This window comes from Filicampus tigris, chromosome 1, assembly GCF_054856515.1.
Source record: "Filicampus tigris isolate MCC_2025a chromosome 1, RoL_Ftig_1.0, whole genome shotgun sequence".
Taxonomy (NCBI): Eukaryota; Metazoa; Chordata; class Actinopteri; order Syngnathiformes; family Syngnathidae; genus Filicampus; species Filicampus tigris.
In genome coordinates this window covers 20,627,203-20,649,239 of record NC_141217.1, presented here as the reverse complement: position 1 = coordinate 20,649,239, position 22,037 = coordinate 20,627,203, and the positions used below count along the sequence as shown (strand labels likewise).

Below are 22,037 nucleotides of genomic sequence, written 5' to 3'. Positions count from 1 at the left end.
CTTACTCATGGGTATCGGAAACAGCGCTTAAGTGTAGTTCTGACACCGGGCGGGAAACAGAGGTGAGCTGCCGGGCTTATTCCAAATGCAGGTAGATGGAGTGCACTGGGTGAGGGGGGGCTAAGTATTGTATACTGGAACACCTGACATGACATAAGACACAAACGGAAGCGCTTCATGGGCTCAATTGATAGAACGTGTAATGTGCAACGATTTGGAAAGCAAACGTGTGTATTTATGTGTTATCCAACTTACATTTTCTTTATAAAATTCATTCAAAAAGAAGGAACAGCCTCAACAAGAGGTGTTACAAGATGAACAAGAATACGCACGTTGAAGTAAGCACCGTAAAACTTGGTCTACTTAGTACCAAAGTATAATGTTGCACCAAGTACCGGTACCAGTACCGTTCCGTGAATTTTAGCCCTGCAACAAATACAAGGATAGAAGGCGTAAGTGGCTTGATTAAAAAAGTTCAAAATGTACTTTTTTTATTTTATCAAAAGTATTCTAATTAGCTTCCTGATAGTAATTGTTTAATTAATGCAAATAAAAATAATTTTAAATTGTTCCGCGTTGAGCTATTATTCCACTACTTTTTAGAGAAAATTTTAATCACATTATTACTGATGTAGCGCAGACTTATTGGTACAACCGTATTCTATAAACGGTGACATTTTTGCTGTAGGGTTAGAAAATAACGTGAACACGCCGCAGAGAAATCAAAGTTAGGCGAGTGGCAACATAAGATGGCCGCTGGTGGCTTCACTCGTCCTGACTGCGAGTAAGCGGCATTGTTAGGCCATTCATATATACAGTAGGCCTATGTGCATGCAGGGATGGTCATTTTTGTTAGCCTGTAAATGGTATTAAGTTAGCGGATGTATGTTAGGCAGAGGATAATGGCATGTCGAAAGTACTTTGAATGGACATTTCTCTCATTTGAACAACATACATATCTGCCAGACTAAACACTGCATGTTGCAGAGAGAGCAGAATAAATACAAAGTAACACAAGAAAAACAAAAGCTGCCAACCTTACTGTCGAAAATTAACAAGTGGGAACCGCACAACGTAAACACAGAAGCGAAAATACTGCTAGTGCCATGACAAAATCTGCACAACCAAATGTCACATGATGCATGATGAGAATATGTGTTTGAGCACAACAGATCCGAATACCAGTCCGATGCTTCAACGTGTGCAAGTGATCTTCAGGTCTCACTTTGTAGTCTGTCATGCATGAGGATGATTCAAAAGCACAAATTTGTGTGCGCCTTTTGAGGCATTATTTCCGTTATGGTGATGAAGATGACGATTCACAGGTCCACAGGTGTGCTAAAATGCTAACAAGCATGTCCAGCGGTTAAACTGTCTTGTGATCCCCGCCTCCCTTCCAACAACTGAGATGCCGCGAAAAATGTTCAGACTGATACATACCGCTTGCGGTAAATGAGACTGTGCTTGAGTTAACGTCTGTTATGCTACAAATGCTGATACATCTCTTCTAACTAGTCTATTTGGGTGGGCAGTGGTGCTAAATTAAACTATGTCAAAAAGTATAAAAGTATTCTACTATAAGAAGAGCAACAGCAAATCACTCTCAAATGAATATAAAGGCATGAGACATTACGCTGGGCTATAAGATCAGCACTCTGACAACATATAAATAAGCGCCCTAAAAGCCTAATGGTCCCACAGTCACTTTTGCTGTATATGAGTCTTTTGAATTCCCCAAACCGAGTCTCTTGATGGCTTCTGGGCATCATGAAACATGACACATCATCCATTATTCTGTACATGTGCCCTGCTATCTCAGCTCGCTCCATATGGCCTCTGTTGTCTCCAGACACCCAAATCCCTTTCCTGAGGCCAGGGGCTGTTTTTGTGGGAACCACTACATCGCTCCTCTTCCTCAGAGGAGCGGCGCTGGCTGACGATGATGAGCTATCACAGCCAGAGACCAGATTCCGCCTCGATATACTGACAGGATGTGCAACAATCGACTCGACTGGCTTTTGTTGGCCCAATTGCTAATTCATGCAAGTTGACAATCTGGAGGCAACAATTAGGAGTGATGAAAGCGGCGCTTTGACGATCACAAGAGTTGAGAGGAAGAAGACAGAACACTTCCTCTGCCTTCAAAACGTGTACGTACCTCGGCTGAGGCCTCACACGCGGAATGGACGAGTGGATGTTAACGCGAGCATGAAATGCTATTTGTCTTTGGAATGGTGCACTCCGTTGGGTCCAAACTCCAAAGTGACCAAAGAGACTTGAGAAGGAGCTGTGAAGACCTCAGGTGCTTCATTCCCAAGTGATGAAATTGTTTTCGCTCTGAAAACACAGCGGATTCCAATATGCCATTGCCGTTTATGAATTAATGTACTTTGTTTAGTTGAGTTTTTTAAAAGAGTGGTCGACTCTCTAACTGTCCGTAAGTCAGGCCGGAGGGCCAAATGCGGCCCGTGGTCAAATTTTATTCGGCCATGGCAGCCTCTCTTATAAAAAGTAATAACGTCTGGCCCGTAGCCCTGTTGACAAGCGTATAAAAAACACCGATACCGATCATGCATGAGTGAGATCGGCCGATATCGATTCCGATCACATGGAATGTCTGTATATTTTTTCATTTATTTATGGTGACTGCTATTATGCAATATTATCTGAATTAAAAACAGCCATATTATTGACGTAATTTTGACAAAAATCTATATATATTTTCAAAAGTATGAAGAAATACAAAACCATTGCTGTCACAATACAACAAGTACTCAGTCACAAAGATAACTGAAAAACGTACATTTACCAGCTTTTGGTAACACAGTTTTTAACAGATCAAAATAATCCGCAGTCTCAGAAGACTTAATTATGCAAAAAGTCAAATAATTAACATGCCACCTAAACATTGCATGGTTCAGAATATAATCAAAGTAGAAAAAATACACATGAAGGCTTTACTTTGAAACTATTCAATGAGTTCCTAAATTGAAACGACTCAGGAACGTGTTTATTGTCTTCTGCATAGACAAACTATCGTGTGCATTTGTCAACGAGAAAAAAGTCACTGTTAATATTTTTGTGAATTACAAAATGATATAGTGGGTCTGTTGCCCACAAGTGACCTACAATGCGTCTTCCTGGCAATAATGCCACTTATACTGCGCTGTGTCCGCCTTGACTTTATTCAATGCAGTGAGCCTCGTAAACTCACCATTGTCTCCCAATTGCTTGTTCTTCAAATGTCGGATTAAGTTGGTTGTGTTGAAACACAACCATGCTTTGGCCATGCTCCCCGCGCGAGGTACCTTTTCATGGCATATACAGTATTACAGGACGCAAACTCCACACACACAGCAGACAATGCTATGTTCACACCAACTGCGGTGGTCGGAATATTCCATCAAAGCCTTTTGATGATCAAAACATCCGATCACCCGCAGCTCATGCTTCGCAGTCTTGTGTTGCGTCCCTCCCCTCTGCTCGCAGCGGAGGCGAGGCTGCGTTAGGAAGCCTTTCTGGCTGCGCGTTTCAATTGAGTCAATGTAGCTCGCGCGGGCGGACGCGGTTGCGCGCGTGGCGGCGCGAGTGATGCTTTTGGACAAATCAACTTTTTTGCCATTTTGTCTCGCGGCAGCCAAGCATGAGCTGCGGGGGATCGGATGTTTTGATCGGCAATAAAAGGCTTTGATCGAATATTCCGATCACGTCGTTTTTCACGAAAATCGGCCGATCATGATCGGTGCCCGATCAATCAGAGCATCCCTACTATTTTTTCACTGAAATACGCGACAACAGTGGCTGCCTCATTTGCAAGAAGACTATTACTATTACTTATTTACCTGTTTTTAAATGTAAAGTTCAGTCAACATTTATTTTCATTAATATGTTTCAAATTAACCCTGGCCTGTACTGGTGAATATGATATGATATGATATGATATGATATGATATGATATGATATGATATGATATGATATGATATGATATGATATGATATGATATGATGTTTCAAATGGACCAGAAGACATGTTTAAGAATCTTGAAATTTAAATTTTAAAAAGTCAAAAACTAAGGTGGCGGCACGGTTGTCGACTGGTTAGCACGTCCGCCTCACAGTTCAGAGGTCGTGGGTTCGATCCCGGCTCCGGCCTCCCTGTGTGGAGTTTGCATGTTCTCCCCGTGCCTGCGTGGTTTTTCTCCGGGTACTCCGGTTTCCTCCCACATTCCAAAAACATGCAAGGTGAGTTGATTGGACTCTCTAAATTGCCCCTAGGTGTGATTGTGAGTGCGGATGTTTGTCTCTGTGTGCCCTGCGATTGGCTGGCAACCAATTCAGGGTTAAAGTGTGGAATCTTGCCATACGTTGTAATCAAATACCCTGCAGAATATTAAAGTTAATTTCATCGGATGTTACAGTTGACTCTGACATGATCACTCCACGCTGTTATGTTCCGAGAACTACATGCATTGATTATTGCCAGTGTCCTGCATTTTTCCATAGTAGCCATTTTTTGTCTCTTTTTTTCACTTGATATAAATTGTAATATAGCAGTAGCATTGTTTAATATTCAAACATATGTTTGAACAAATAAAGGCCCCCCTCCCATCTGCAGTTTAGTAAATAAAAAGGCACTATTTGCAGAAACAGTAATTAAAGTTTATGATTATGATGGTCGTGAAAGGAGGGTCTGTCATGTTATCTTTGTGTCGGGTCTCAAGATGGAGGTAAACATCTGGCACAGCACAATCTGTTGTTTCACTACTCCAGCAAATAAACTTGGGCAACATTCAGAGTATCTTTGTCTGCTTATAGTCTAATCCATCATTTTAAAAAATAACAAAAAAACATACCCTGGCGGACCCAGAGACGGAGAGTCGGCGGACGGATGTCATAAGCTGTTGTCGACTTGCGACGACCGCCACGTGTTTGCGCAGTGCGGGGGAATATGAGGGTGATGCTAAGTGAAATGCTCATTTTGCGTTCGTGATTACCGAGGCCCATGGGCAATATGCACTAATGTGAGCTAATGCAATAGATTACACAGTGCTGGCCCAGGGGAGCAGACAGCAAACAGATGTGGTCTACTCAAAGGGAAGGGGGGGACGGGTCAAAGAAACCCAAAGTTGAAAGTATTCACTGTGCTGAAGATTGTCCACAGTCATTTGTTGTATACATGATGCTCAGTCTTGATGGAATTTGTCATTTTGTCCGCAACAATAGTTGATAGTCACTATGCGCACGTGTGTGTGTGTATATATACACACATATATATATATATATATATATATATATATATATATATATATATATATATATATATATATATATATATATATATATATATTAGAGGTGTCAAAATTGCGATCAGTTAATTACAGTCAGAGTTTAAGAGTTATTTTTGTAATCGTGTTAATCTAATTTTTAATCTCTAAATTTACTGTTTCTGTTTGATGATGATGAGATGCGTTTTGATCCGCGGGGTTTGTGCTTGGGTTGTTGGGGGTGTAAAAAACAATGGTCAGTGTCACACCCTGAAGTAGACACTGATTGGCTGTCATTGTGTTTGGCATAACCTGATAGGCTCCTATTGTAGTTGAGAGGGAAAGTTCAGGAGCAGAGAGAACACGTGACATTCCAACAACAGAACTGTCGCTTTGATATGACGTGGGCTCTGTCTAGTCCCTGCCTCCCTACTGTGTGATTGTAGAACGTTTTAATTCTTCTTCGGACAGCTTGTAGGAAAAAAACATGGATTCTTCAGAAATCTACCCCAAATCAAAATGACATCCACACATACACGAGCATAATAAGCGAGTAGCCTGCTGACATAAGAACACCAATACGTCTAATATTAAGGCATCAGATTTATATAACGCTTTTCTGGACAACCGGACACACAAAGCGTTCCGGTAAACCCTGCCCTGGGGCAGACTGACGGAAGCGTGACTGCCAGTGTGCTGCTACGGCCCCTCCGACCACCACCAAACATTCACACGCAGACGTACACCAGTGTGGGTGGCTAGGACACAACAACACGACTTTGACAGAGCTGGAATCGAACAGTGGACCCACTCTTACTTCTGAGCCACGCCCGCAGTCTAAGCAAAATTACCTCAATTCCCCACTGTTTTGTTTAAATGCAACATGAATAACTCCTGCTCACAATTCATGGTTATGATGTGAAACATTAACACCTATGGCCAATTTAGAGCAGCTGCTCTCAAAAATTTTCCACTAAGTAATACCTGAATAAATTTAAAGGGGGAGGTAAATCCAAAGATTTTCTTTCGAAGAATATGTTCTATGCAGGCCCACTAGTCGAAACACGGCATTCTGATTAATATTGCGTTTGTGGAATATGAGTTAAGCAGTAAAATTCACCCCTTTTTATCCATCTCAGGGCGCGACCATTTTGTCACTTCTGTTGACTGAAAATGACATCAGTTACTCGGGGTTCAGGTAACAACCAATAAACCAACGGCTCAGCTTCAGAAACCAGGTAAGGCGTGATTGGTCGTTACCTGAGCAACTGCCATTTTCAATCAACAGAAGTGACAAAATGGGATAAGATGAGTATAAACGGGTGGATTTTGCTGTTTAACTCATATTCCACAAACGTAATATCAATCAGAATGCCATAATTAGACTAGTGAAAGCACAAAGAATATATTATTGCAAAGATTTGACTTTCGCTTTAAGCTCTACAAGTACCACAGTCATGTTTTAACCTAAATAAAATGTTAAATAAAACATAAATAGATTTAACAACAGTACAGTTTTGGGTTTTAAAAATAGTGTTTAAATCACTGTAAAATTATGCACATCTTCAACATTTAATCCAGTGATTCCTTTGCATACCAGCAGAGGGAAACCACGTACCACTTGTGGTATTCATACCACACTTTGAGAATGACTGATTTCGAGTCTTCAATGAACCAAAGTCTTGGTAAACAGGAACACACAGACAATTGAGCTGTTTTTGTCCTGATTTCGCCCCTTCCCGACCAAGGAAGTCAAATTCCGGACTATATAATGTTTTATGATGATGATGGTCCTAAAAGATTATCCTTATGTTTTAAGAGTTATTTATCCACATAACAGGGTCCAAAACGAGTCAGGGCAGACAATCTTACATGTGAAATGTGTTCAATATTTACCACCAAAAATGTTCATTTATGTGGGAATAGCCAACTATCCATCCATCCAACCATGCATCCATCATCCAAACCATGCATCCAACCTATCTTCACGACTAATCGCAAATTATTTGACGTACACTGTGACGTGATTGCAATGTAGCCAATCAAAGAAACGCCCTGACTGACGAACAATGAGGTAGTAGTGTTTGTCCCATGTCCATGTGTGTCCGATCAAGGCGTGCTCCAAGCGGCCTGCCCTCCCCGCCTGGAGCTTCATTCTTTTGATTTTTTTTTTCTAAGTAAACACATGCCCACTTTCTTCAAGCAGACAGCGGGACGCCCGACAAGCGTATCCGGGAAAAAGGCGCTATGAGCGGTCACCTCGGCCGAGGCGCCGGCCTTCCCGGCGACAGACCATTAAGCAGCTGTTTGTCTGATCGTCATTTCTCAAAGGGCTGCCCGGTGAACCTTGGCCAGTACAAAAGTGGATTGGCCGGGAGATTAAACCTTAAAATTGGCGCAGTTCCCACAGTCAAACCTGCTGGAGAGGCTAGCTTTGCTGTCAAGCACGATATGTCAGACGCAATTTGTTGTATAAAAATAAACATATTTGTTACACACATTACCATGTGCATGGGTGAGTAGTACATTTTTGATGACTAAAGATTGCCATTTGACTCTGGATCGAGGACGTAAGGCTCCACAATATTACCATTTACTGGTTCATGGGGAGTCTGTGACTTGCGCAGGACGATGTCATGAAAGGGGCGTGCCCGCCACATGGGGAGAGGCGGGGTTTTCGTGAACCGTGCTTCTTAGTTCTGGGTTAGAAAAATAGCCACCAAAATAACACGTACTGTATTTTATAAGAAAAATTACATCGCCATTGTACCAAAGGTAATATACAGTCGGATATCATAGATTTCATGTTGCTTTTTACCTACTTATATTAGGTAATATTGCCTACTTATATTAGGTAGTTTGTACCTACTTATATTATGAGTGTGCTGGACAAGATTAGTACGTGTATTTTATTTAATGCAATCATGACTGTGGATGGTATGATAAACTCCCTGTCATGTTGATTGTTTGCTATGGCATAAAAGTAATGACCGTAAGAATCAAATGTTATTTACTAAAGACAGATTCTTTACAGTTTGCATACAGATCAATTTGCTGTTTGCAGCCCAGAAGAACGGCTGACGTCAAGGTGATACGTCCTACATTCATGACATTATTTATACATTAACACATTATGACGATGTCAACATCTGGTGACACAGCTATTTAGCAGGGTCCATGACAGAGACGCCCGTCATAGGCCGAGACTAAAATATGGGGCAATTGATTTGTATTAATGCAAACAAAATAAAACCAATGGTCTGTACCATACTCCCTAGCGACAACGGAGTCCTACATGGCGTTGGCCTGCAGGCCCATGGGGCTTTACACAGTGCTGTACTTTGTAAATATTGCCCTCTAGTGGTAGATTTCTACAGCCACTGTTGAGCTCAAAATACAGTACAATACAACCCAAAATGACAAGTATGTATATGATGTAATCATGTGTTATTTACAGAGAGGATTTGTTTTATTTTCATTTAATGAAATACAAAAGGTATATGTTAAATTGGCCTGTAATGTGGTTGTCTAAATGGTAATCCTGACTAGAGTACAGTCACTATAACCAATAATAGCAAGGTATCCAATAATTGGCATGCACCTCGTTGACTCTCCTTTTTTAAATTTATGTAATACAAATCTCAAAATCTGGTTGTCTAAATGGTAATCCTGACTAGAGTACAGTCACTATAACCAATAATTGACATGCACCTCTTTGACTCTTTTTTTATTTGTGTAATACAAATCTCAAACAATAGATTTTATTTTAGGGTAATTACATAAATTGTGAAACAAAAAACATAACTTACGGTATTCTCAATCCTTCAAGGTGGTATAACATCTTGTAAATCTGACTTTGCCTGAGATATTTTATTCACACATTTTATTCACATTGACAAATTAATTCTGCTAGAAGTAGTTATGGCTGATTGCTCATTTGTGCAGCCCTGAGAACCCAGTCCCCTTTAATGATAACAAGACGGGATGAGCAACTGTTGTATGAAATTAAATACTGGAAAGAGTCTGCAAGACCTAAAAAACTGAATGAAAATGTGCCATAGAACAACAATTTACAGCACTAATAATAATCATCAAATCTGAGGACCGTTTGAAGAACAGTACCACCGAGCCAACATCCTCGGTCAACAAGACAACCAAGTAGCACATCATCTGGCTTCTGAAAAAAAAAAAAGGAGAAAAAAAAACAAAACTCATTGTACCATGTAATTCTACTCCAAATCAAACGTTTCACCTTATACGTCAAAGGTTTGACAATATGAACACACCGGTCAGTGCTTCGGGAGAGGGGCTCCGCTAATGAACATAGGAGCAACATTTCAAAACAAAGGTTTACTGGATATTATTTTTATGTGCTGAAAAGACACACGAATGTTATATGGTAAACATTGGTGTGGGTTAGACCAGAATGGAAGCTTCTAGGCCCACAAATATTAGAGTTCATTTTTTCAGCCATGCAAAAAAAAAAAAAAACTAACAACAAAACAATGACCAAAAGTCTCAAAAATAAGGTAGCAGCATTTGAAAATAATTTCACATTTTCAAAAGGACCCATTTGTATCAGGTCACGTAGGTGGTGAAAGATTTTGCAAGTCCTTCAGTGTGCTTTAACATTTTACATTGTATTATCAGAGGTCCCATAGTGTCGATTAGGGGCGGGGGGGCTCTCTCCTGGGCAGGATGGGTAGCGTGGGTAAGTGCTGGAACAGCACACTCCTGCTCCCTGAGGAAAACATCTGCCATGTTAGATCCACAACATGTGACCAAACAGCTGCCTAAGGATGCTTTCACACAAGCACTTTTCAGTCTGTTTGAATCTAACGCAATGTGACTCCCTCCTTGGTACAGTTCAATTGATAAGGTGTAAGGTGATAAGGTGATAAACCAATGTTGTGCAGACATTAATCAACAGTATCTAATGAACCCTGATGAGAAAACAATAAGAACTCAATGTGACCCAACTAACAAATAAATGAATCAGGACAATTAAAGAGTAAGAGGTCGCATGGACTGTAGTGACGTAATTTGCCTTGTGAAAAGAACCAACTGGTGTGAAACGGGCCAAGTTAACAAATCCTCAACAGATTGGGACTGCAGAAATACAATTACTGGTGTGAAAGCACCCTAGGTGAGCGCCCCTAGCCCCACCCTGTAGCAGCTGACCTACGTACCTGCTCTTGGATTAGCCAGCCCCATGTGGTTTTGGTTCGCCGGGACGCCATGGTAAAGAGATGCCAACTTGTTGGGGGTGCAGGCACGCATGAGGTTCATCATGTTCCAGTCAGCATCCAAACCTCCTCCAATGGCCGTGCTCTTTATTGGAGCCAAGATGTCCGCAGGTGAATGTGAGCCTTGTGACGTACTTTTAACACCACTCCCTTGGAGACGCAGCCTGATGCGTCCGTCACCCGGCGGTGGTCCTCTGAAGCCAATGTCCGCGCCCCCTGTAGGTAGGATTTGCTTTAACCTCTTGCTGGATGGCTCGCCAATCTGAGGCAGGCTCCCAAACTGGTTGGACAGGAAAAGGTGTGCGGCGTCAGACTGCCACATGGCTGTGCTTCTCTCAGGGAAACTCCTCTCAGCCGCTGCCACTTTGGTGAAGGTGGCCGGTTGCAGGCTGGATTTCCTCACCCGCGCGGTTACGCGAGCAGACTCGTGGTCAGACTGTGCTTGCCCGTTGTGCATGAAACGCTTTTTCTCGGGGGGACCACCGTAAAGAGGTGCACGGATTAGTTTCGAAGCTTGAGGTAGGTTGGCAGGCATCATTTCTTTGGGTTTTGTCGGTGGAGGGGGTGGGGACTTGGTTCGGCGAGGATGGCGCCTGTCAATCATAGCAAGCGGGATGATGTCTTTTCCTTGGAGCGCAGGTGGGCAGCCCGTCAGGCGTCTCTGCTTGCCGTAAGTATTCCTTCTTGCACCACCACACTTATCTTTGTGAGTCAGCCTTTTGTGCATAATCAGAACCTCCGGGTAGATGGTTTTATATGTGCAGAATGAACACACAGATGGAATTATTGCTTTTCTGGGTTGGGTGCTGGCAGGGACGGAGAGACACACTTTTAAGGACAGATTTAATGGGGCCTCGCAATTCTCCTCTTTTATCTGCTCCTTTTCCACCTTCAGATTAACAGCTACGGGGCACTTTATGGTCACATTCTCAGTTGCGTTGAAAGCTCGATTAGCAATTACTTTTTCACGCTCGTCATCGTTCCGCACAGCCACTTTGTCAAGCTCGCCATCAAGGCGTTGCAATTTATCCTGCAATTCTGCCTTGGCCACAGGAAGCCACAGTTTGGATGTTTTCACTGCTGAATTTACTTTCCTGTCACTTGGTGGGGGCACGGGAATCTCGGGTTTGCTGGGGATCTCCACGTAAGGTTTGTCCTTGTGACGCCGTTCCAGGTGATATTTCAGCGATGTCCTCTGGACGGCAGCATAGTCACAATAAATGCACTTGAAGGGTTTTTCACCTGACACACAGGGAGGGCAACAAGAATGAACAGGGCAAATGATCACTAATGTTAACGTACACAGAGAAAACTCTTATACAGAGAAAAGTCAGGTGATTCAGAATCACAATTTAGGTTGAAAAATGTTGTGGTTTTATGTTCTACCATTTAAAGTTTCTGACATATCTTGATACTTGTTTGAGTGTTTCAAATGTTAAAAGTACTTAAAATAATCCCAGCACTTAATGACGGTGGCTTGTTGTCCCTGGTACAGATTATTTCCTATGAGAAAATATTTTGCATTTCCACCGTAAAAATTTGAGTGGGCTGAATGTACCTGTGTGAGTTCTCAGGTGCACTGTTAGGTAATAGCTTGAGCGAAATGATTTGCCACAGAAGCTGCAGTGTTTCGATCGGTCTTTAGATTGGGAGAAGCCATCATCACCTTAAACAAGAGAACAAACAGAAATAAACAGTGTTCAAAGACCTCAGCCCTCCATATCGACAGAACAAAAATGACAGATGTGGGTGGTGTCTTTCCTATCTTAGTGATGAGTACTGAGCATGGGGGAAACACAGCAGGAAGCAGGCAAAATATGGCAGCAATATTTTTACGGTTACTCTTTCCTTTAAAAAAGTTTGATAAAACTTAAAGTATGGGATCACGTGTTCCACTTCAATTATCCAATCAGTTGACAAGTCATGTCTGGTGTGTTTTCACAATGATAAATACATGAAATTCCTTGATCTGCATCCCAATTTGACTTGTGTGAAAATCTTTATGCACGACGTTCACAAACAAACACACAGGTCGAGATGAATAAATACCTGCATCAAAGCCTTCCTCAGCCCCGTCCTCGATGAAGGCCGCTGAACCCGCTCTGGACAACGTTCCCTCGGTGGGCAAGGTGGGGCTCTCCTCTCCGCCTCCCTCACGCTTGTGTACCCTGGAGTGAAGTACTAACTGGTGGTAGGTCTTAAAGCTTCGCTGGCATTCCTCACAAGTGGTGGGCCTCTCAATCTCTTTGTTCTTTTGCATCAGGGACCTCCGCTGTGGTAGTTGCGGTTCCAGGATTGCTGCCACGGCCTGCGGCTGAGATCTGAGCTCTCTGCTGAGAACCTCTTTGATATTCTTGTCTCCTTGACCATCAGACCAGGAAGCGCTCATCTGCTCCTTATCAGAGCTGCAGTCCTCATTGTCTGTGCCGGCCTCTTTCGTAGTAATAGGACCGACTGCAATCTTGCCCCTTGTAGCCAATTGCCAGGCCTGAAATGTGTTGTAAGGATCCAGTTGAGGAATCCATTTTGACATTCTTTCAGGTTGCGAAGATTTGCCTGCGAGACAAGGCTTGAGATTGAGACTTTGAAAAAAACTCTCTTGGCTCAGAGATTCAGTAGCACTGCCCTTGGACTCAGAGTCTTCATCTTTGTCAGGCCCCACCTCTCGATTGTGCACTTTGCTATGTTCTGCCAAGCTGCTGTGGTCTGGGAAGAAAAAGCCGCAAACCATGCACATTTTGTAGGCAGTGACCACAGGTTCCGACACGGGCTCTTGGACCACACCGTTAACGGTGGCAGGGCCCTCCTGGTCTTGCAGAGCCTTGCTCTTGGCTCCTGACTTCCCGTGCATCTTCATGTGGTTCTTGAGGAACCAGGGCTCTCTGAACCGCCGCCCACACACATTACAGCAATAGGTGAAGTAATCCTTGTGCTTCCTCAGGTGGGTCTCCAGCTCACCGATGTCTTGCGACACCAGGCCACACACGATACAGGTGTGGACCTCCTCTTTGTCCAGCGCCAAGATGCTCGGTTTGGCCCGGGTTCTCTGCCCGGGGATCCGAAACTCTGCTTCAATTTTGAGTACGGCCGGCTCAAAGAAAGTGGTGGGGTGCTGTGTTAGAACGTGATGCCCCACCTCATCCTGGTGATTGAACGTCTTGTCGCAGAACATGCAAGACGGACACTCATTCGCTACGCATTGCGCAACAGTCTTTGAGGGGTAAGTATCGTGAGGAGTCATGCTCGAGCTAGATCCAGGGATGCTGGCGCTGTTGCTAATCAAACTGTCTTGGGTGAGTCCCTCCGGGCTCTCCACAAACGGCGGCAGAGACTGAGTTGGCATTGTGGGTTGGAGCAACAGTGCAGTGAAGATTACGGGGAATCTGCAAGCAAAAAGAACAGTCTCCTCAGCCTTTGGTCAAAGATGCCAAAAAACATTTTAACAGTTGTTCTTGTCACAAGAAAAAATTGAAAGTAGTTTATATATACAGGTATTTCTTAAAAGAGACATCAATCCAAACACATTTTTTTAAAGAATACATTCCCAGCAGGCCCACTAGTTGACAAATGGAATTCTGATTAATATTGCGTTTGTGGAATATAAGTTAAGCAGCAAATTGCACCCACTTTAGCCATCTCAGGGGGCGGCATTTTGTCACTTCTGTCGACTGAATGACATCACATCTGCTCAGGGCTCAGGTAACGACCAATCACGGCTCAGCTTCAGAAAACAGGTCAGCCGTGATTGGTTGTTGTGAGCAGTTGTGATGTCATTTTCAGTCAACAGAAGTGACAAAATGGCCGCCCCCAGAGATGGCTAAAAACAGGTGGATTAACTCTTATTCCACAAACGCAATATTTATCAGAATGCCTTATTGCAACTAGTGGGCTTGCATAGAACATATTCTTGAAAAAAATATCTTTGGGTTGACTTCCACTTTAATAATGCAAATTAAGTTCAAAGAGTCACGTGGTAAATGTATTCCCAAATTAAGAACAAAACAAACCTTTCACACAATCACACATTACATATTGCCACTTTCTTGAAATAATAGAAAAAGTAAGTAATTTTTTTGTTTTCAGAAAACATGAATAACCAAACCAATACTGATTATATTTATTAATAATTTCTTTTAAGGGGTAGAATTCAATAATCTGTGTATTATAGCAGGGGTGGCCAGCATCATCAGATGATTTAGGCAAAAAATATTTATTTACCGGTGCTTATTTTTCAAAATATGACTTAGGTTAGTTATTTTTTTAAGGCAAAGGTGCCCAACTCTGGTCCTCGAGAGTCCATATCCAGCCTGTTATAGATGTCTCCCTCCTCCAACACCTGATTCATATGGACAGGATCGTTATCAGACTTCACAGAGCTTTCTGATGAGCTGATCATTTGAACCAGGTGTGCTGGAAGAGGGAGACCTCTAAAACAGGCCGGCTAGGGGCACTCCAGGATCAAACTTAGGACAAAAGCCAGCCTTGGATGAACGCATGCAATATTGATTTGCTAAGTTTCTGCACTCTGATCTTACAAGTTTAATTTAAATTTTCCAGCTGCCTGTCGTATGATTGCCCCAAAGATGGAGTAACTGGACCAGCCAGTTATAGTGTAAGCACTGTACGCACAACAATACTTAGCTATCCGCTCTTACACATCACAATTAAATGTATTATTTATTTATTTTCACATGTGCTTCTGTGCTTTTTTCCATTTACAAGATCAAATCGAAGATAAAGCAGCGTCTAAAATGGCACTTACAATTAAGAACTAGCCACACAACGGAGGCTTTAAAGTAGAATGTAACGGAAACTTACAGTGCAACTGTCGGACAACACCAACATTGTACAATTTGAGACAAAAAGAATATGCACGTAGTTACATAAAGTAAACAGAGTCATATTCATAGCACTAAGACATCAGTATTATTCTAACCACCCCTTATTATCAAAGTTCTTTTGCTTTTATTGTATTTTGCTATTCATGGTAGTTAACTTCATTTTACACTAGGCTTTACATGATCAGGATTTTGGAGCCAATCGGTGATCACCAATCAGCAAGTTAGAGTAAAAAGCTCACCGACTGAAGTATCAATGTTTGATTAAGTTTGAGAATCATTCTTAAAGCGGAAGTCAACCCAAACATATTTTTTTCAAGAATATGTTCCCAGCAGGCCCACTAGTTGAAACACGGCATTCTGATTAATTTTGCGTTTGTGGAATATAAATTAAGCAGCAAAATGCACTAATTTTTAGCCATCGCTGGGGCCATTTTGTCTTCTGTCGACTGAAAATGATATCACAAAGACCAATCACGGCTGACCTGTTTTCTGAATCTGAGCCGTGATTGGTCATTGTGAGCAGTTGTGATGTCATTTTCAGTCGACAGAAGACAAAATGGCCGCCCCCAGAGATGGCTGAAAACGAGTGAATTAACAATTATTCCACAAACTCAATATTTATGAGAATGCCCTGTTTCAACTAGTGGGCTTGCATAGAACACAGTCTTTAAAAAAATGTTTGCGTTGACTTCCTCTTTAATGATATCAGACATATTGACAACTCAAACAGTGTCAGTCCCTACACTACTCGAGCAGGCCTTCTTGTCAAAGCGCACTTGTCGCTCTTTTTGTTGTCTTTGACTGTATTTTTGCATGGTCAGTCCACCACTACGTACAATCATCAGAATATTCTAAGTTCAGCATTACGCTGTGAGAAGACCATTACAGGAAGTGAACCAAAGCTGCAACACCGGACAAGGACAATTATACAGTTATAAAGTTGTACGGATCATCTTTGTCAAACAAATAAAGATACAGGTACATGGAATTGTTCAGTCCCATGTCCGGCATTAATGTGACTACTATACAACGTCAGCATCCCACTTCACTTGATACTGCCATGCAGCTAGGCTCATAAACCTACAGGTTCTTCATTGAAATAATTTTGAAAAGGTTCCAACTAAAGTATTTACAGTACTTGCAAGGTTTTGTAAGAAATTACTAAAAATGTAGTTTGTCAACGAATACACGTTTTATATTCAAATCACACTTTTTCATTGTGTTTCCTTTCCTTCCTTGGGGCATGGCAAAGATTGTTAAACATTGGCAAAAATGCTTGAGAATGACTTTTGTTGATATACCACAAACAGTACACAAGTATATGCGCTTAAATGAACAAGTTATATACATAGACATATTGCTGCATCTTGTCCTCGGATCAATGATCGGTTCGTTTAAACTCACTGATCAATGCGATCAACTCCGAAAATACTGAGTATGTAAAGTCTATTAATAATATTGGCTATATGGCACTGAATGGCACAGGCGACATGGGGTACAGGCGCAGCACAAACACTCAAGTGGGGATCAAATTGAAGGAGAATAGCTACTTGTGAACTCTTTGATTTGTTTTTCGCTTAAATAAATAAATAAATAATAGGTTATTTTAAAATATTAAATAAAATGTTAGAGGAGCTTAACTGGGACTACACAAATTTATGATGGGACCACAGTACCCAAAGCCCTGGTGTTGCATATACAGTACATCTAATATCATTATAAGGCACTGTAACATCACATAAAATTTGGACATTGACACAGACATACATACAGAAAAATAAAAAATTGTAGTCAACGTATATTATTTCAATGAATACGTATTTCACATATAAGTAAAATAAAATTGTACCAAACTAATTGTCTGATCGATGCTAAAAGTATTAGTACAAACTGCTATCATTTTAAAAAAACAAGGGGTTTTAGTTTGATTTATTTAGTTTTTGCTCTAATTAGGTATTCAATAAGAAAATTGGATTACATATCAGAAACTATGGGCTGCTTTACCAAAATAAATAAATAAATAAACCACACACACAAAATGATTGCCAGTGGCGGGAAGTAACAAACCACAAATACTTACGGTAGTTACTGTAATTAAGTTGAGTTTTCAGGTACCATATCTTAATGCCCTGATACACCAAAAAGATGCTGGCCAACAGTGAAAACGCTTACCCCCTGTGGCGTCCGGCCGGTTGTCGGCACGTGACGCTGAAGGAATACACCGCAACGACAGACAGCGACGCTGACCATTAAAGTACCTTCTGCTCATGCATTAGATGTAATACCCTTCCATACCATCGGCGGCGGTAGTCACCACTTGATACTGAATTTCTTTTTCTGACAGCTTTGTACCTTTAGGCAACTCTCTACATTTGACCAATATTTTCTACTCCTTACTTCTCTTGTGCAGTTATGAAAATGGATATTTGACGCCTATATAATTGACAGTAAAAATTTATTTTTATTTTCGAAATACTTTTTTTGTTTTACTTAAAAACAAGAATCAGCACTACTACTTATTTTGTACACAAATATCTGCCAGCTCCGACGACTCCTAGGCGGAAAAGTTAATGAAACCAACAAAAGTTTACAAAGCAATCTCTGCCTCTGGAATGACCTCCCATTGGTTGTTAGGCAAGCCCCCTCTCTGTCCATTTATCAAAACCCGGTTGAAGACGCATTTCTTTTCTCTGGCTTTTGATAAGACCTGAAATTTTCGGCTCTTTTCCGGTGTCAATTGTACATAGTGTTTTATGTTAATTTATTGGCTTTATTTATTTATATTTGTATTTATATTTTATATTATTCATTTATATCTATATTTATTAATACGTGTATCACAGCCTTTTATTGTTTTTTTATTTATTGTATTGTTTGTAAAGTGCTTTGTTACAACTCTAGCTGTTATGAAATGCGCTATATAAATAAAATTGTATTGTATTGTTCGAATTTTCAAAACATACCCAGTGCCATTTGCCCAAAGAGATGTTTCAATTATTGGATGACGTCATCAAATGTTAGCAATAAGTCAGTCAATAAACGTTCAAAGTGGCTAGAGGTATTCGACATGCTCAAATAATTCAAACATTACAGTACTCATTCACATCATTCATGTGCTACGCAATGTACGTCCCCCCGGAAACTTGCCAAGTAGGAGCAAACAATTCTTATTGTTACATGCATGTTCAAGGTGAACAACGCTGCTACTGTCACGCACACTTTTTCTTTATAGGCACCTTCTTAAACAGGAAGCTGCCCAAAATGTCTTCATTGCTACGTTTTACTTGGCACGCGAGTCCCGAGAATAAACGTTTGTTAAGAAACGTCCTATTACGTTTCTATTATCTGTCTCTTGTGTACACCATGTTGAAATGTTTCCTGACTCAAATACATCTCACACACAAAGAAAGACTTAAACTTTTTTTTTGCAGTACGTGTACTTACTTATCTGCGTAACTGTGGTGCGTTCAGGGTCCAAACAACGACTTAACCGTCAACAAGTTGTTTTGTTATTTTTTAAAGGAAGAAACAGTAACCGAACCATTCTCCTCTCCCGTTTCCGGTTCAATAACACCGACTTCTAGTCTTTTTCTTTAATCTTTGTTGTAATAGTGGATCTTTTCAAAGTTTGCTTTGATGCCGTCTGTCCTGCTCGGCTCACCTTTCCGCCCCCAACAAATTGTTCAATCATTTTTGTCAGCCGTTGGGAAGAAGATGAGGCGCGTGCACGACAACCCCCCTCCCTTCCTCCTCCTCCTCCTCCTCCTCCTCCTTCCTAATCTAACCTAACCTAACCTAACCTCACGCGCACGCGCGTCCTCCCTCTGAAGAAGAGTGATGTCACGTGGTTACGACGAACAGCTGAGATGGAAATAAAACAGATAACTGCAACTGATTTAGGAATGTGCAGTTTATTATGTGTTTAAGACCATTTTAAACTGTAGTTACCCAGTGCTTCTTGCCATGTCGACGTCACGATATTCATCAGCTGCGAACGAGCGACTAATCACGTTTGTATCTGCTCAAATGTCCCCCCCACCAACCACCCATCGCCGCCAGATACAGTCAAATTTGGCGTATTTGTAGTAATTATAAACGAGGTGTTTAAATGCCTTGTCACAAAGTGTGCGTTAATAACTCCATTTAAGAAGGTGTAAACTACCTTTGGAAGCGCTGTTGCTCCTCTTCCTCTTTTTTCTTCTTCTTAAGGCACCATGTGGGGGTGGGGGAGGGGCAACCTCCAACTTTTTCACAGTTACATGAGGAGGAGTTTTTTTTTTTTTTTTTTGCAGAAGCAGGTTGGTTGAGTGAGTCAGCTTCCTCCTATTTCACGACATCGAGCTTCACTAATGACAAAAAGCAAATCAGTTGATCCAGCTAACATGATGATAATGGTGAATATGACCTTGCGTGGAAGGTCTGAATCAAGCGTGCACGCAGATGAGTTTCAGCGTCGTGAATGGAATAAAATCACATTCAGTAACGATTCACCGACTTCTTTTTTAATGAGATAGTGTACAGTACAGAAGGAGCAATGTAAAGAGAAGTAGCCCCTCCTCCACCCCTCAAACCAGCCAGACAGCAGGCATTGATAGCGCTTTAAAAGCCACATACATACAATGATACAATCAATGAGTATATTCAGCTGAACAGTGAACACGACTCACAGCCTGGATGCCTGAAGGAAAAGAAAAGAGGAGCATTATGTGTAAGCACGCCCAGCTGAGGAACAGTATAACAAAGAGCATTTGTGAGCCCAAAGTACATTAGTTTAACTTAACTCCAGTACACCTTTTGTTAGACACCATTTTCATCTTCCCGGGATGAAAAGTGGATTTGTGGATTCACCCAGCAGGTCTTGCCAAAATACAAAGTATATAAATATAATGTGCTACAATGTACAAACATCTGCATAAAAGCTATACATTGCAATAAAACAGTCCAATAACAATAATAATAATAATAATAATAATAATAATAATAATAATAATAATAATAAATCTTACTGTGCTACAAGGTTTAAAAAAGCATGAAAGCAATTAAAGTTTTGTATTTGTCTATATTTGAGTAATGGCTAAGTATCTCACTTTATTCGCTGTTTAAAAACATGAATAATTAATACAAAGGAAAAAAACCTAAACGTGCTACCAGCTAGAAAATTTGCCCATAAGTTGAATATATTTTTTCTCATTTGCTTGTCATTTATTTGTTTCATTTCATTAACATCTAAATTTGTATTTTATGTTGTTCCGAAAAACAACTCAGCAAAAGCTGTTACACAAAAAACAACACTGTCTCTGGCCTCTCAGACACTTTAAATATGTTTGCACGAAACAAATATTGTTTTAATTACCTCTACGAATTAGCATTCAGTGGCGCAAATGGAAACAGACTCACTGTTGTTTACTTTTGACTGCATTGTTGTTCTCTTTGACATTCAAAGAGGGACAACAAAAGATTACTTCCACTTAAAGATCCTCAAAAACAGCAACCACAACGAAGTTGGAGTTATGCACAGTAATAAGAAATCGATGTATGCAAAGGGCCATGTGTTTTTTGTCCTGGCTTGTCAGGAGCAGCTGACTTCTTTGTTCTCCTCCAGTTTCATGACCCCAACCCCCTTCTTACAATGGCTCCTCAAAAAGAGAGTGATAGTATAAGATCTCCTTCCACACCCTTGTAGGCGCCATTGTGTTCCGCATGCAACCAGCTGTTGAGCTGCCAATCACTGGAAACTCTCAAATCCGACTTTTCTGACTTTAGCATGTCAGATATACAGTAGAGTATTTGTCTTTTTTTCCTGAGAAGAATTTGACAAGCAAAGGCTTCCACAAAGGCTCTAAACATTTCCTTCAAAATCTGCAGTTGCGAACTGCTTTATATTTAGAATGTTATTTTGAATTCAGAAGGACTTCTGGATATCATCGCCTCATTTGAGCATAGCAGATGCGAAACAACAACAAATGACCTAACCTGATGATTCATAGCAAATGGAAGAAAGGATTTCAACAATCAAATAAATAAACTGTAAAACAAATCAACAATAAGAACAAAATAAAAGTAAGTAAAACACCTCCTTGGCTGCCAAATCACACAATATTTAGTATATTCAAAGCAACCCTTATTCTCTCATGACATCAATGTCAACGACAAGTGTTCTGTGTTTCTTTGTACGATTTATTATCTATTATTTGCTTTCTTTCCATTTGTTGCATTCAGTGACGAGTCATTGATGGTATTAGTGTGCTTCACATCATGTAAATGCTTAATTCAGCCATCAATATGTCTTCTTTCAGTAAGAATAACTTCTTCTTCTCGATTTTAATTCTCTTAATCATTTCATCCATCCATCCATATCCATTTTCTATAGTGCTTGTGCTTATTAGGGTTGTCGTTTTGTGAGATTTCGCCTCATATCTAAGTTACAAACTATTTGTACTCTGGGTTGGAAATAAGCAATTAAATTGCATTCTGTGAGAATATGACCTAAAGCATTCTAATACTCCTCCACAATCCCCATGAATCTTTTTTGAGAGTATTTTAATATTGTATAATGTTGTTTTAAGACCGGCTCCATTAAATGTCATTGTCAGGATCATTTATAGCCTTTCAAAAGGTTTTTGTATCAACTTCGGACCTTTCTGTTGTCACATTCAAAGAGCATCTCCATGACAATGCCCCCCAAAA

The 22,037-nt window shown here is 40.9% G+C and overlaps 1 protein-coding gene across 1 annotated transcript; it reads right to left on the bottom strand.

The window, feature by feature from the left end:
• Positions 1–8,975: 8,975 nt before the first annotated feature.
• Positions 8,976–19,582, bottom strand: znf217 (zinc finger protein 217). Its single transcript, XM_086025772.1, is given in 6 exon segments — positions 8,976–9,945; positions 9,947–10,004; positions 10,453–11,751; positions 12,068–12,175; positions 12,559–13,892; positions 19,513–19,582. Coding segments are annotated over 5 exon segments (2,808 nt in total). The 5' UTR covers positions 13,853–13,892; positions 19,513–19,582; the 3' UTR covers positions 8,976–9,896.
• Positions 19,583–22,037: the final 2,455 nt, after the last annotated feature.